At 49.0% G+C, this 14955-nt stretch overlaps 1 protein-coding gene across 25 annotated transcripts in view; it reads right to left on the bottom strand.

The window, feature by feature from the left end:
* Nucleotides 1–281: 281 nt before the first annotated feature.
* The window catches only part of NFYC (nuclear transcription factor Y subunit gamma), a 65024-nt gene continuing 50350 nt past the window's right edge, over nucleotides 282–14955 (bottom strand). For 14 of the 25 annotated variants that reach the window (XM_086381522.1, XM_086381540.1, XM_086381538.1 and 11 more), the window contains 5 exons: nucleotides 12042–12215; nucleotides 8413–8571; nucleotides 4883–4990; nucleotides 2431–2490; nucleotides 282–1177 (listed from right to left, as the gene is read on the bottom strand). In XM_086381522.1, coding sequence (XP_086237648.1) covers nucleotides 1058–1177; nucleotides 2431–2490; nucleotides 4883–4990; nucleotides 8413–8571; nucleotides 12042–12215 — 621 coding nt within the window. In that variant the 3' untranslated portion in view covers nucleotides 282–1057. The remainder of the gene's footprint in view (nucleotides 1178–2430; nucleotides 2491–4882; nucleotides 4991–8412; nucleotides 8572–12041; nucleotides 12216–14955) is intronic. The other 11 variants (XM_086381621.1, XM_086381645.1, XM_086381639.1 and 8 more) reach the window with 1 other exon arrangement.

The raw sequence follows: 14955 nt of genomic DNA, 5'->3' as shown, positions 1-14955 counted from the left end.
GCCGCCCTCCATGGCAGATGTCAGGCCTTTGGTAATGGGCATGGCCATAGTAGGTAGCTCAGAGTGCCAGCATGTGCCAAGGCCAGAGTGGAGGAACTTACTCAGGGCCTTGCTTGAAGGAGAGAGAGAGAGCTTCCTCTCTCTCTCTTGACCCTCAGTCAAGAAGGACACAGGCTGAATCCGGCTCATGCACCACACATAGCCCAGGACCTAAGGCAGGCAGGCAACCCCAAGCAAAGGGTCCCATGAATGTCCTCAGACACAGAAACCCAGACTCCAAATTATCTAAAATGAAATTTATTGCATTTCATGCAGTTTGAAGTCCATGCAGCAAAGGAGACTAGCACAATTTTTAATGCTTTTAAAAATAAAGTTGAAAACAGGGGGTAGGGGGGGTATGCACAAAGTTCTAGTCTCCTTGGGCCCCTGGAAGAGAAGGGTTTGGGAATGAAACCATCTACTCTCCATGGCAAATGAGTCTTGTAAATGCAGGGAATGTTCCCACTGCCTCTGGAGGAAAATCCACAGAGCTCTGGGGCAGGAGCAGGGCCCAGGGAGAAGAGCACTAGTGGAAAGGAAGCTACACACGTCACCTAATTTCACCTGAGGGCAGAACAAGGTGGCGAATCCCGGGGCAGCGGCTGTTCTGAGAGCCGGGAGACTACACACACCCCTGGGGAGATCTGCTCCTAAAAGAAGTGGCGGTAAGAACCCAAAAAAGTAGAACAAAAGAAATATTTCTTAACCACACTCTTTGAGAAAATGCCATAAATATGTTATTTAATATTTTCATTTCATAGCATTGGACACACAGCTCAACATATTGAAATATTGATTCCTTAGAGAAAAAAAAAATGAGAAAGAAGGAAATAAAAAATATTGCATCTTTCTGTTGGAGAATCTCGGCCCCCAGGCTCGGGGCGTTGTGCACCAGTGTCCTAGCCTGCAGGAGGCGTGGAGGTCGGCGGGGTCCTCTGAGGAGGGAGGCGGTGCCCATCGCCTGGGGCTGCATGGCAAAAATTGTGTTGGGTGTCCTTGGCCTTGCCAGCTCAGGCCCTCAGTCGCCGGTCACCTGGGGGGCCTGCCCGTCGGAGGGCTGGTTGGCTGACTGGATGAACATGGGCTGAGCGAGGTCCTGGCCAGCAGGCATGGTGACTTGCTGGATCTGGTAGAGCTGCTGCGAGGAGTGGAGAGGAGAGAGTGAGGTCACCCCGGGGAGAGGTGCATGCAGCTCCCTATGGGCCTCGAGTTGGCTGGGGGCCCCGGATACCTCAACCACCACCCACTGCACGGCGTCTGAGGGGGGAGGGGAAGTGGCAGTCTGCTGGGGCTGGGGGCAGCAGACCCAGGAGGCACCAGCCCGGTGGGAGCAGGGGTGTGTGGTGGGCAGGGAGGAGGTGCGGGGGGTTGCATTTCCTGTGGCTTTCACTTCTCTCGGCTCTGCCTCTCCCGTTAGCTCAGAGCCTCGAGCTTGCTGCATGCTGTTCCTCTGTGACAAACACAGGCAATTTGAACCACTGTACCAGCAGCCTGGAAGTCAGCATTTCCCCAACTCTTGGTAATCTTCACTGGCAGGGGCAGTAGGGATTATCCCCTCTCTTTTTCCTTAGAGTGTCTGGTTCAGGCTGAGGCCCCTGCACGGGCCCTGATGGGCAGGCAGGTCACCCGGGATTAGTCGCTTCCTATAGCCAAGACCCGTGAGGGGCGGAGAAGATGCTCATGGAGCCACCAAGAAAGGTCAGGGTCAACTGGACACAAATCCTCAGGTGTTTTCACAGAAACCCCAAAGCTAAGACCCCCTGACACAGGAGACCTGGCGTGTGAGCCTAGCATCTGGTGCTGGCAGAAGCCAGAGCTGGGTCCTGATGCCAGCTCCTCCCCTCTCTGGGCAGCAGAGAGCATAGGCTTACGCATGCCATCCTACCATATCCTCAGGGGTCTCCAGGGCCAGAGCATGGAGGGAAAGGCAGAGGGAAAAGGGAAGGTTCCTTCCTTACATGGGTTTAGAATTACTGAATTCCAGGCACCGAGAGAGCGGAGAGGTCACGCGTTCTCTGCATTTCAACTAATCCATGAGATTAAAAAGAGCACAGCTTAGAGAAAAGCTATTCTTAAAGGAGACTGGAGACCTGCACTCTAGTCCTGGTTCTGCAATGAACAGCCAGGCAAGCACAGACAAGGCACTTCCCACCTCTAGGGCTCAGTTTACTCATCTGTAAAATGGGCACGGGGGCTATATAAAGTCTAGGGTTATTTTAAACTCCCACAAGTCTATAAACCTAGAGGACAGGCAAGACTTGTTTTTAACAACTTCTGTCCACTTATTGTTAGAAGATGATGGGACAGCTCCCCTAAGCACCAAACCCACAGACAGCACCTGCTGCCCTCCAACAACTCCTCATCCTCTGCCTGGCTTGGCTGGTATCTTACCTGTCCATCCGTGAACTGGCTGAACTGCTGCTGTCCTTGCTGGACCTCTGTCTGTGTGATCTGTAGGAATCAAGAAGGCAAAGTAGGCAGATGAGCTGCAGGGTCTGGCCCATCAGTCCACCAGCCCACCAGCCACGAGAGGGTCATGAAGATCAAGTGGACAGTGCATACGAGGTACCCAGAACGAGGCCTGGCACAGCACAGGGGCTTGACGAGTAGCAGGAAAGCAAGGGTCCCTCCCCACCCCCGAGCACTGATGGCTACTCAGAGTTGGCACCACAGACAGGCCCGTGGAGATGCCAATATACAATTTCCGCAACCATCTCTCTTAATGTCCGCCCAAACCCCACCCCCACCCAAAACCACCCCCTCACTACAAGGTCTTTCTGAGGCCTGAGGCTCAAGTCAAAACAAAAACACCTAGCTCCTAGATGCTGACAGGACAGGGCACAACACTTACAGTTTAGGCAGAAACCCCAAGAGTCTGTCTTTCAACCTGTGATGGCAGACTGCAATACACTTGGCAAAGTGGTGAGTGGTCGGTGGGCTCCAAACCAAACCCTATCACTTAGATTATCTCAGTGGAATATGAAACACCCTGGCGAGCAGGAGGCCTTGGCCCTAGAAGCCCTTGTGGCAAACCTAGGAAGTACTTTTTCCGAGACAGGCCACACACAGCCCTCTGGGCCAAGGGCGGGGGCGGGGGGCAGTAAGGAAACCATTTGTCACATGTACTTAAAATCTTATGTGGGCATTTTAAATACATTTTAAAAGAAATTTACTGACATGGAGAACTGCATCATCTAATGCCAGCTGCAAGAGATAGCTTGGAAGACTTGAAAAAAGACTGAAGAATGTTTGTGTGTGTATGTGTTATCTGTGGAACATTTGACTAGCTCACGTTTGCTGTGTACCTTCTCCTGGAATCATCACAGCCACCCTGCAAGGTAAGGGCTGTCTTCTCAAGTGTCCTCACAATGGCCAAGAACAAGCCATCAGGGCCTACCCATGGGGCTAAGAGAAGAACAAGGGGACAGGTGTGAAAGGGGTTTCATAACTACTGTTCTTTGTTTCGGATCTTTCTCCTCCCACGAGGGCAGGAGTTAAGTTTTGTCTTTCCATCCCCCAGTGCAAAGTAAGTACTGAAGAAATGCCTGCAGGATAAAGGAGTGATCCTGAAACAAATGGAAAATATACCTCATAGATGAGGTTTTCACTGTGCTCTGTGGCCAGCAGGACTGCCCTTCACATCAGTTGAACAGAGTTTCATTTACCTTTAAATTCCATTTACATATAATTTATTCAACAGTCATTCAGCAAACATTTACTGAGCACCTACTAAGGCCAAACTGTTAAAATTACAATCACAATCCGTCAATCGGTTGTTAGGAAGACTCTTGACTGTCCTCAGGTGCCTCTTCCTGCTTCTTTCCTCCTCTCTTTAAGACCCAACTCTCCCCACTTTCTGGCTTTAGCTCCTGGTCCCAAAATTTACCTCTGGGGAATTCTTCCTTCTCATTTCTTCCCATCCTGTGCTACAGAAAGTTTCTGGATCCTAGGCTAGAATCTTACAAGTTTAAAGGGAGCGGGTACACTAAAGGGTGGGGTAGTCTTGAGATCTGATTCCCTGTCAGTGAGCAAGCCAATGAAGCATGGATTTGGAGAGGGCCCTTTAACCATCCCAGAGACCACACGGAACTCAGAAGCCCTGCTCTTGGCTCATTCCTCATATTTCCCCAAACGAGATCTGTGGAGACCTGCTCCACAAACTCAGCTCTGTCACAACCGTCAATAGACACATCGCCAGAAAGGCACTGCGCCAGACGAGTCCAGCTCTTAAACGATCACTGCTTTTTTGGGTCTGAGGCAAAGAATCGATAAACAATACCTCCCTGCCAGCATCCATGTCCCTGCAAATAATGCCCACACCCCCAATCCCCACGCCCAGGGAGGTGGCCCCCTCAGCACCTGTGGCTCACAGCATTCAATATCTTGGGGTGTGAGGTGAGAGGAGGGGGCAGTCTCTGGTTAGGGGTGCACAAGAAGGGGGGGGGGATCTAAGTAGCTTTCCAAAGGACACAGAAGATGCCAGGACACAACAGTCATTCAGGTTTAAACATGGAAACTGAGCCTGACGATGAGGCAGCCTGTGAAAACACTTCCTTCAGTCAGACTGCATTTACACACATCAGGCTCTCCTCAGGTATCCTGAGACTCCCTCTGCCTTGTGTTTCCTTGTCCCTCGAGAACAAGACAGTGAAGAGACACACTTTGAATCCAATCCTCGGTTAACGCCCATCTGTCCTCTGGGGTGCAGAACATGTGCAGAATGTGGAGGTGGCTCTTGCTGAAGATGAGGTGGCCAGAGAGTTATGTGCCAAGCCCCCCTTTCCAGTCAGAAGCCAGATCCCGCTGGTCCCCAACTCAAGCCCTGCATCTCTGGGGGACATACCTGTTGAGCATTGGTGGCAAGCGTCTGGATCTGTCCCTGTACGACTTGGGTGCCTGATACAGGCTGGGCTAAGCGGATATACTGCAGTTGGCCGGCATTCAGCTGCACCTATGGCAAGGGCAGAGACAAGCAGACCACAGGAGACTGAATGCAACCTCGAACAGGCAAACTTTTCATGACGATAAATGGTGATTATCCCCTACCCACCACCCAAAGAAGCCAACTCGGAAAAGCTCCTTTTAAACAGAGACCAAAATAAGCAAAACCGTAACATCCCAACCCCATCAGTCACACAAAAGAGCATGCTCCTTGAATGGACTTGGGGGAAATTCCCAGAGGACTTTGTCATACACGTGAGAACCGCACCGCTGGACCCTCAGTATTCACTGGCTCTTAGCTGTCTGCTCACAGTTTATGCTAGGAGTTTATGCCCAACAGTGACATTATTGGAATGTTTGAACCTTAAGTGTGGGCCTTTCTCTCCTCCATCTCCACCCTTCACTACCCCAGTTCCTGGCTAATCTAACACTGAGAAGAGCCCCAGCATCCACCAGGAGCCCAGAGCAGATGGCCATCACTCGGGACCACAGCCCGAGAACTACCCAGCCCCATGCTGCACATCTTGGAAGAGAAAGCTGGCCCGCTTAACTATCTCTGTCCCCAAGAGCCAGGACCAATGCGGGTCTGTGGGACTTTCAGGATCCTTGGTATTCAGCACTAGCCTCTGGCCAAACACCTCCCAAGGGGATGCTGAATCAATAAACCTTTCACAGGATACCCCATCATGGGAAACTAAAGCTACAAAAATGCCTTTAGAGTCCCTCAGGCTTACAATTAAGTCTCAGATAATACAATAATACCGCAGGCTGCATTTAATTGCATGCTAAAAGCCTTAACTCGGGCTCTTAATGCTCCAGCATACCATGAAAATTATTAGTGCTTTGAGCGTGAGGATGAGGAGAGGACCAAGGCAGCTACAACGCGAGGGGAACTGTGGCTCAGCAAAGAAAACAGTCGGCAAAGGAAGACTATGGACAGTCATGCTCGGGATATGGGGGATGAAAGAGGCTCCAGGGAGACCGGCAGCTATGGTCTCCCTCCATCTAGGTGTCCAGACACCACCCTCCAGAAGAAAAGCTGTCTGGCCTGCTTTTCTTTTAAGGGTGAGCTTCTTGAGGGTAATATGCAAGTCATGCCTCTTTGTCCTGCAGAAAATTTTCCTCTTGCCTTCAAGAGCTAACTTCATTATATGGGCTTTTGCTACCATGAGTAAAATGCTGACGGGATGAAACTCCTGCATACAAGTGTTAAATCAAACTGCTTCTCTGAAACTTCAGCTTCAAAAAGGATTTGAACCATCAAGAAAAGATGAACACTGAACCAAGAAAAGAGGTATGTTGAAGTTCCTGGTAGAACATTCCAGAATTGTCTAAGGCAAGGTGGAGGGACACAAAATCTAAACCCACTACGAGTCTGCTTTAAAGGAGACAGGGCAAGATATTGTGACCTACTGTCATTTCTCTTCTGAGAACTTGCCAAGAAGAGTTGCTGGGAAGTTGTGATGCCAAGCCTAACCCCCCACTACATTCCACATTGCTTCCAGGCCAATGTTAAATTGCTTACGAGGAGGAAGACAGCTGCATGGAGGCTTGGGAAACCTCATGTGCTGAGATTGATGGTGATTGGTCCCAGGAGTCTCCAGAACTCCAGCCAAGGACATGGGATGAAAGACTACAAGAAGCCTGGTCCCAGGAGTGGGGGAAGGTATACTGCCGGCCATAGGGATTTTACATTTCCCAGCTGGAAAGAGCACTTTGCAGAAACTCAAATGTGACTGAAAACTCGTGAGCCAAACAGTTCTAAGCAGTTCTTAGAAGCAAGCTCTTCTTTTAGGCTTGGGCTTAGATATCTGGGGATGCTCTGCTCTTTAGTCCTCTACCACAGGGATAATCCTGGGGACCCTCACACCCTTTTAACATTAACTACAGAGCAAAGAAGCCCACCCCCCTGGATGGAAATCAACCCTGAATATTCACTGGAAGGCCTGATGCTGAAGCTGAAGCTCCAACACTCTGGCCACCTGATGAGAAGAGCTGACTCACTGGAAAAGACCCTGACGCTGGGAAAGACTGAGGGCTGGAGAAGGGGGGCAAGAGAAGATGAGATGGTTGGATGGCATCACTGACTCAATGGACGTGAATTTGAGCAAACTCTGGGAGATAGTGAAGGACAGAGAAGTCTCGTGTGCTACAGTTCATGAGATCGCAAAGAGTTGGACATAACTTAGCAACTGAACAGCAACAGAGCAAAGCCCACTCCCTGGGCTTTCCAAAGAGGAGCATAGTTCCCTTCCCGGGAACTCGCACTCTCCTAAGTCTAGAAATGCAGACTCCTGCAGAAGTATACAGTGGAGACTAAGTCCTAAATTCTGCAACACGTCTTCTGTGCCCCCAAGTGTTTAAAAGACTCAAGTTAAAGTCACTATGAAGTGGGAACTCTACTCTGGCTTAGATGATCTTATTTTGGTGCTCTCACATGCAAAATCGAGAACCATTTATGAGAGAAGTCATGGGTTGGTGGCTGCAAGGAATCTGAAATCGACGCGTGCTTGTGTGTGTTTGTGGTCACCCCACCCCAACCCCACCCTATTTAAGAAGGAAGGGTGGGGGAAGGTGGGGGTGGGGAGAAAGAGAGAGAGAGAGGTGACAAAGAAAGAGAGAGAGTGATGCACACGGCCCCCTTTCCTCAGCTTTCTCTTGGCCTATTACTCTGTTAATTAAGAACAGCTCCCCAAAATAGAGCTAAGGATACTTTTCAAGCTTCCTTCAAAGAGGAAGTGGTTAGCCAAGTCCAAGTGAGGTTCTATATCTGCCAACATTTCATTAACAATAGGAAAGGTGAGAGGCAGGAACAGACCTGCTCTATGTCATGTGTTTTCCACATTTTTTGTGGCAAGTTGACCAATGAATAGGTGGCACATGTTACGACAAGGACTTTCTTCTTTTTTTTTTTTTTAAACAAAAAAAACAAGTATAAGTGAAAAAGCCAACAAATGCAGGAAATGAAATCCCTCAAGGCACACAGGAAGTAGCAGTCCACAGTGAAGCAATGGATAAGTTAAATGAAAGCCAAAAATACACTTTGTTGCAGGCTCCACTGGGAACTGACTCATGAATATGCAACAAGTGTATTTATGGCCTTCTCTATACACCTCCCTCTTATTATCTGCAAATCAAGACAGGACTGCCTGACAGGGCCTTTGGGCCTTGGCATGGAATAGTGGCTACAATGACCTCTTTGCACAGGCGGTGGGAGTGGAACTCTAGAGGCGCTGCCCCATAGTGGTGAGTCTGAACCTGGATTAAAGGAAAGCAGGGAGTACACAGTGAAGCCAGTTGTGGTCTAGGGTAATGGAAATACAGGTTTACAACAAAGTGTGTGTGTGTGTGTGTGTATTAAAATTTTTAACTGTTTCTGATTATACTGTTGAGCACAGCGCCACACAGACCCGAAGGCAGGGCAGGGCTTACCGGGATCTGCTGGATCTCTCCTGTGTTCGTGATGATCTGCTGCATCACCTGCATGGTCTGTCCAGTGCCACTCTGGGCCTGCTGGGCTTGACCTTGTGGCTGGGCCTGGACAATCTGCACCTGCTGACCTTCTCCAACTTGCATGGTTACAGGTGTGGTCTGGAAGGAAGAGTCATGAAAAAGCTGACTGAGTTCTAGCCCAGAGCCATCAGGCCTCCCAAGGGGTTAATGCTGAGCAGTTAACCAGGAGCAAACCCTCCTGAATGCCTGACCTCATCAACACCAACAATACTCAACCTACAGAGTCCCCCAGGACTATGCACACTCAGAGCACTGATAAAATCATTTTCCAAAATAAAAGACAGGAAAGCCGAATGGATTTTTTGGCTCAGAGTGCAAAGTATTTGCCTCAACCCCAATACCTCTCTCTATGCTTCAAATGTTGCAACTTTTCACAGCCCTTTCAGTGACAGAAAGGCAGGTATGGTAAAAAATAATTAAAACTATGATAATTCTCCCACGACTTGGCTGAAGTCAAGCCTGGAGCAGGTGAGTTTGGAGGGCAAACCAAATGGGAAGTGGGGTCAGTTTAGGACCCTGGGCTCCTTCCCCGGCATGCAAGGCCCTGGAAAAAACATAAAGGGCACACCGGCTGTCACCCCCACTTAGTCAGAGTGACTCAAGCCCACGCTGGCCAGCTGGCTGCTCCAGATCACAGCATGGCTTCCCACGGGAGAGGCAAACACCCTTAAGACCTGGACACTGTTAAGACCTGGATCCTAATCGAGGCTATGTAAGTAATAGAATTTAACACTTTAACAGAATTCAGCAAGAATTTTAACTTTCTAGAAATAGGAATCTCAGATTTAAGGAATTTCTGTCTAATGTATACAAAGATTCTGTGTCTCACACACTTAGAGGATTATCCAACCCAACGAAACTTGTTCCTTCGAGAGACAGTGGATTCAAACTGTCAAGAGGGTCAGTTACTTCTTTAAATCTCACATCTTTACCTCTGTAAAGATGTGACCTTTACAGATCCCAGAATAAGTTGCTCAAACTGGTGGTGGTGCTAGTAGAGCCTTTAATTACACCTGAACCCCAAGCCCTCACTTCGGGTATGATTTCTCCCCACTTGAAACCAAGAATCACCTCCTAAGATGACTCAGAGTCTTAATGAATGCTGGTCTTCAATAGATGTTGTTATCCCGATTGCTCTTACATTCTGGCCGCACAGGTCTACTCTGCAGTAACGTTACCTGGGAAGGGGAAGGTGTTCTGGGAACTGTAGATGAGAAATGACTACAAACTGTAGGAGGGTAGGGAGAAAGATGACAGAGGGTAATGCATGCACGCAGGGGGCCAGGTCAACAGGAAACATCTCCCATTCTGACACCATGATCTCCAACTTAGCCTGCTCCCCAAACCTCCATAAAATGTTTCCAATTTTAGGACAGGAAACACAGGATTCACTTGACCAAAATATACTTCCTCCCAATTTTAATATGTATCGGTCCTATAAGGGTATCTGAGCTCAACTTGAAAGAGCCACTCCTGTAGGCCTAGGGAGGTGTGACAAAGCATAGCCACAAGGCCTTCCTGAGCTAGTCAGACAGGGGAACAAGAGTTGGGAGATGCTGGGAGGGACCAAGTTCACCATCCTCACAAGCCTTATCAGCTCCAAGCTGACCAAGTTCAGTGTGGCAGAGAAGAGGTAGATAAAATTCTGGCTGACTTAAAAAAAAAAAAAAAATGCATACTGCCAACTCATCACTGTACTACCAACTCAATTTTCCCAAGAGGACTTCCAAGGTATTTCTAAGTCATTTCAGGAAAATGAGGGCTCATGTTAGCCTGGCAGATGTCAAATCACATATGGCGTGCCCTGCAGTTGGGGCGCAATAGTCATGAGCTTTTCAGAATGATTAGCCAATCAGGGACAGCTCTTGGCAGACTCCCTTGAAGTTTCCTGGTGCTGGGATAAAGCCTTAGGCAGGCAAAGCGCTCACCACTGCGGAGGCACAAGCACCGGCCAAAGAAGGTCCCTGAGGCATCATGCTGCAGTGAATGCCTAGAGGCAGGGACTGGGATGTGGTCATCTGTAAACCCCTCCTGCCTAGCACTGTGTCTAGCAAAGAGCAAGCACTCCATAAACTTCCAAATTATGGATAAAAAAGTGAGCAGGGAATAAATTCCAAAACCATAGTAATTTAAATCTAGCTCTGTCCCATTGTTTTTTCTTTAGGCAGACCTAGCTTCAATGGCACCCCACTCCAGTACTCTTGCCTGGAAAATCCCATGGACGGAGGAGCCTGGTGGGCTGCAGTCCATGGGGTGGCTAAGAGTCAGACACGACTGAGCGACGCCACTTTCACTTTTCACTTTCATGCATTGGAGAAGGAAATGGCAACCCGCTCCAGTGTTCTTGCCTAGAGAATCCCAGGGACGGGGGAGCCTGGTGGGCTGCTGTCTATGGGATCGCAGAGTCAGACACGACTGAGCGACTTAGCAGCAGCAGCAGCAGCAGCTCCTTACTAGAATACACACGGCTGTTTAGGATGGGTCCTCTGCCTGTCTTTTCAACCTGCCTAGATGCTCCCCTGTGCTGACTCTACCCTCCCCGCCTACCACTTCCAGTGCTGTTTCTCCCCACCTTGCTCATGCTGTGCCCTCTCCCAGGAAAGCCCTCCTTCCCTGCTTTATTTGATTCATTTCCATTATTCCCTCTAAGACTCACATTAATCCTTTCAGAGAACTTTCCTCTGACATTCTCTGCTACCACCTCCCTCACATCTTTTGTCGGGTACCCCTTGTGAAGCACTCCCATAACACCCTCTACACAATCCTAAGAATATCTTACACTTCCCACATGGCAAGTGCTGTAATCTCTAAGTATTTGTAGCCCCAACTAGATTCTTAAATTCTTAAAAATAGGGGCTGGTTTATTCATGCTTGTATCCTCAACACAGCATTGGACTTTAGCTAAGAGGACACTCAATGTCTGATGGATAAACAATGACTGATAGGGAATTTGGAGTCAGGGCTCAGGAAACATAGTTCTCTTCAGCCTTTCATGATCCCCACCAATGTGGATATTAACTGCTTTCACAACAACACTATCGGGAGAGAAGGAATCTTCTGATTACTGTTCTAAAAAGAGAAGGTCACTGGACACATCCAGTGGGAGACAGAAATGATGAGGAAAAGAAGAAGAAATGTATGCAAGCTGGCAATGACGCCTGATTGCCCCCTTAAAGATACAAATTCCAATTCTGGTGGGGAGACGCAGACAGCAGGCATGGAATCCACTTAAAAGACCTCATATGAAGATGTCACTCTCTTCAAGGGGGCATCATAGAGACTTTTTTCCTCCTAAAATGTTTTAGGGACCCCAGAGAATGTCCTGTTCACTGCACTTTCCTCATGTGACCCATGAGCATGCCAGGATCCAGAGAGACTAGGTGACACATCACCTCAGCGGCCGGGTCTGGGGGCAAGTCCAGGTCTCCAGAATCCAAACCCAGTGCCCTACAATGGTCTGACTGCCCATCCGCCCCAGCCCCACTCTGCCCATCCCAAATCTAAGGGGTGCTGTCTTGCTGGGACGGCAGCCTCTGCTGCTCACAGACCTGGCCCTGCTGAGGCTGTGCGATGATGATCTGCCCAGGCTGGATGGTGGTCGTGGAGCTGGTGGTCTGCTGGCCTTGCTGCTGCCCCTGGACTTGAACGGCAGTAGGCTGCTGAGCCAGCGTGAAGTAGTACTGGACGGGCTCGGCAGGGGTCACGGACTGGCGCACCTCCTCCTGTGGGGCAGAAGGAGAGGCAGGTAAGAGGAAAAGAACCGACTCAGCAGCCGCCGCAGTGAATTTCCATTCTTCCCCCAAACGGGCTCTGCACAGTTGCCTGCTGAATGCTGAGTTCTCTACATTTGAAGCCAAGGGAAAGTGGAATTTGAAGAGACCAGTTGTGCTAAATCGAACTAAAAATAACAGATTCCATAGGCTTCACAAAACAAACATACAGCCAATTTTCTGAAGCACAGAGTAATCACCCACTGCGTGATGAGTTGCAAATGGGCAAATAATTACCGTAACTAAAACCACGCACTAGCAGTGCTTGTCAGTAAATGCTGTCAAGGCCTGTGATCTGAGAACAGTGCTAATTGCAAGTACCCCAAACACTCAGGCTGGCTCCCAACCTCCCAAATAAGCAGCACTCTCCTTATTTCATTCCCCCACCACCTCCAGAGGAAAAGAGTCGGGGAAAGGGACACAGGGCTTTTTCTGGGTTGGAATTTCAGAAGCAAATGTCAGGACCAAGAACGCTGGTAGGCAAGAGCCCAGGTTTTCACAGCATGTCGAGAGCTCAGTGGTCACTAAGGCCGAGTCTATCCAGCATCACATGTGGTTTGCTGGTACTTAGCCACAGAAGTGCAACCCAGGGGGCCTGAGGGACAGCTCTCCACTGGGGTGCTGCCTTGGCTGACTAGGGAGGTCGCATTCTGGCCGACCTGCTGAGTGAAGAGACTGTTCCTTCTTCAGCAGACGTTTTCCATGGCAGAAGGAGTAAACAACCCTCTCCCAGCCACCTCGAGCTCACAGCTGAGAGTGTAGGATGTTTACACACACTACGGCATGGTTACAGTCTGAGGGTCCAGGGTTGGTCGGCCCCTGACCACTGACACAGAGGTCGGCGTCTGCTCCGGAGGGCCCTGCGACACACAGAACCCCGCCTGGGACAACAGAAACAATACAAACATACAACCACTCGGCTGGCTGAGCAAAAATAACAGCTAAATTTACTCACTTCTGTGCTCTGGACTAAGTCTTTCAGGCTCAAGGAAAGAGGAAAAGGCTTCTCCAAGGCAGAGACCCTGTGGATTGCCTCAGAGCTCTCCAAAGGGACATACACGGTTGGTACTGACCCTATCTCCAATCTGTGCTTCCACGGCCCTTTTCTCATGAAACCTTTTTGTACTTGCTGGTCAAATTCACTACCCTCCCTGCTAGAATGACAGGCCTATGAAGGCAAAGCCTCGATCTCTCTTGCCCCCTACTGTCCCTATTACCATTCTCCTTTCAAGCACTCAATAAAAGCAGGTGCTAAATGATAAATGAATTCATAGGGCCGGGCAGACAATGGGAGGTAGGAAAGTATTTTTTTTTAAACCCAAGCTGCATGCATGCTTAAGTCGTTCGGTCACGTCTGACTCTTTGTGACCTCATGATCTGCAGTCCACCAGGTTCCTCTGTCCATGGGATTTTCCAAGCAAGAATAGTGGAGTGGGTTGCCCTTTTCTTCTCCACAGGATCTTCCTGACCAAGGGATTGAACCCAGGTCTCCTGCACTGCAGGTGGATTCTTTACTGGCTGAGCCACCAGGGAAGCCCTAACCCAAGCTGGGAGTATGACAAACACTCTTAAACCCACCAACTGTCAGCAACAGACAAGAACCCCTAACTCTTGCTCCCTCTAGGATTCTGCAGCCCCCGTGTGGGGATACACTTTTGTCCACTGTAGGATGGGGTTGGGTACTCTTTTGCTTCCGGGGAACTGGGGGCCCAGGATACTAAAACTAGGACTGCGGAGATCTAGCTTCTGAGAAACTTGGATCTCAGCATGCAAGGTTCCCTGACGGCCATTCACCCAGTCTAGGCAGATACTTTGGACACTCTGGGTTTCTAAGCTAGCCCTTCAACAGGAACCAACTTTCTAAGTTAATGTATTCTGTGCTTCAGGCCCAAACAGTATGAACCCTGGACATGATCATGCTGAGGCAGAAGAAAAAGGAAGCTCCCTTTTATTTGCATCTAGGTCTCAGTTTCCAGAACAACTTAACTGTGACAACATTATCTCCATTTCAACTCTAACTTCTCACCATTATAAATAAAGGTCCACCAGTCAACTAGATCTTGGCTATGACAGGGGTAATACTGATACCCTCCCCAGCCAAGAAACAAAGGCCAGCTACTCTTTTCAAGGCTCCTGAAATAGGTTCAATGAATTTATCTTCCCACTCAGAACTCCCTTCCCATTTTATAAAAAACATTAACCATTAAAGTCCAAACCTAACTTGAAAAAGCTCTTGGGTGATGAACGAGTATAGAGGACTAAGAACTCCAAAACTAACCAGTAGGAAGTCTTGGGGAGTAGGGAGCCCCTGGCCTTCACCAGCCCTTGGCCTGTGACTGTTCTGTCTCCAGTTATCCTTGACTACAGCAAATCTGCAAGTGAATACTGTGTTTCTGCCAGAAAAATAGCAAACACTGTACCACTTTCAGAAGCTAAAATATCCTTTTCCAAAAGCTGTGAGAACATGTAAAGAGCTTCTCCTATGCTGCCTACAGTACCCTCTTAAGCTGTTTATGAACTAGGCAATGTCTGGGACACTCTGTGAGTATCAAATAGAGGCACCAAGGTTTGCCTTATGAGGACAGGCATGTCAGCTCTCAAATCACTGGAATGGAAGGAAGCATATCTAAGCTGCTTCTGCATTAGAAGACTCATTCTGCCAATGGAGGTCAAGCTAGAAAGGGAGTGATTA

This window comes from Bos grunniens, chromosome 3 (assembly GCF_055505025.1).
Source record: "Bos grunniens cultivar Pamir isolate PY7600 chromosome 3, Bosgru_T2T1.0, whole genome shotgun sequence".
In the NCBI taxonomy this organism is placed as follows: Eukaryota; Metazoa; Chordata; class Mammalia; order Artiodactyla; family Bovidae; genus Bos; species Bos grunniens.
This window is presented reverse-complemented; position numbering and strand designations above follow the sequence as displayed.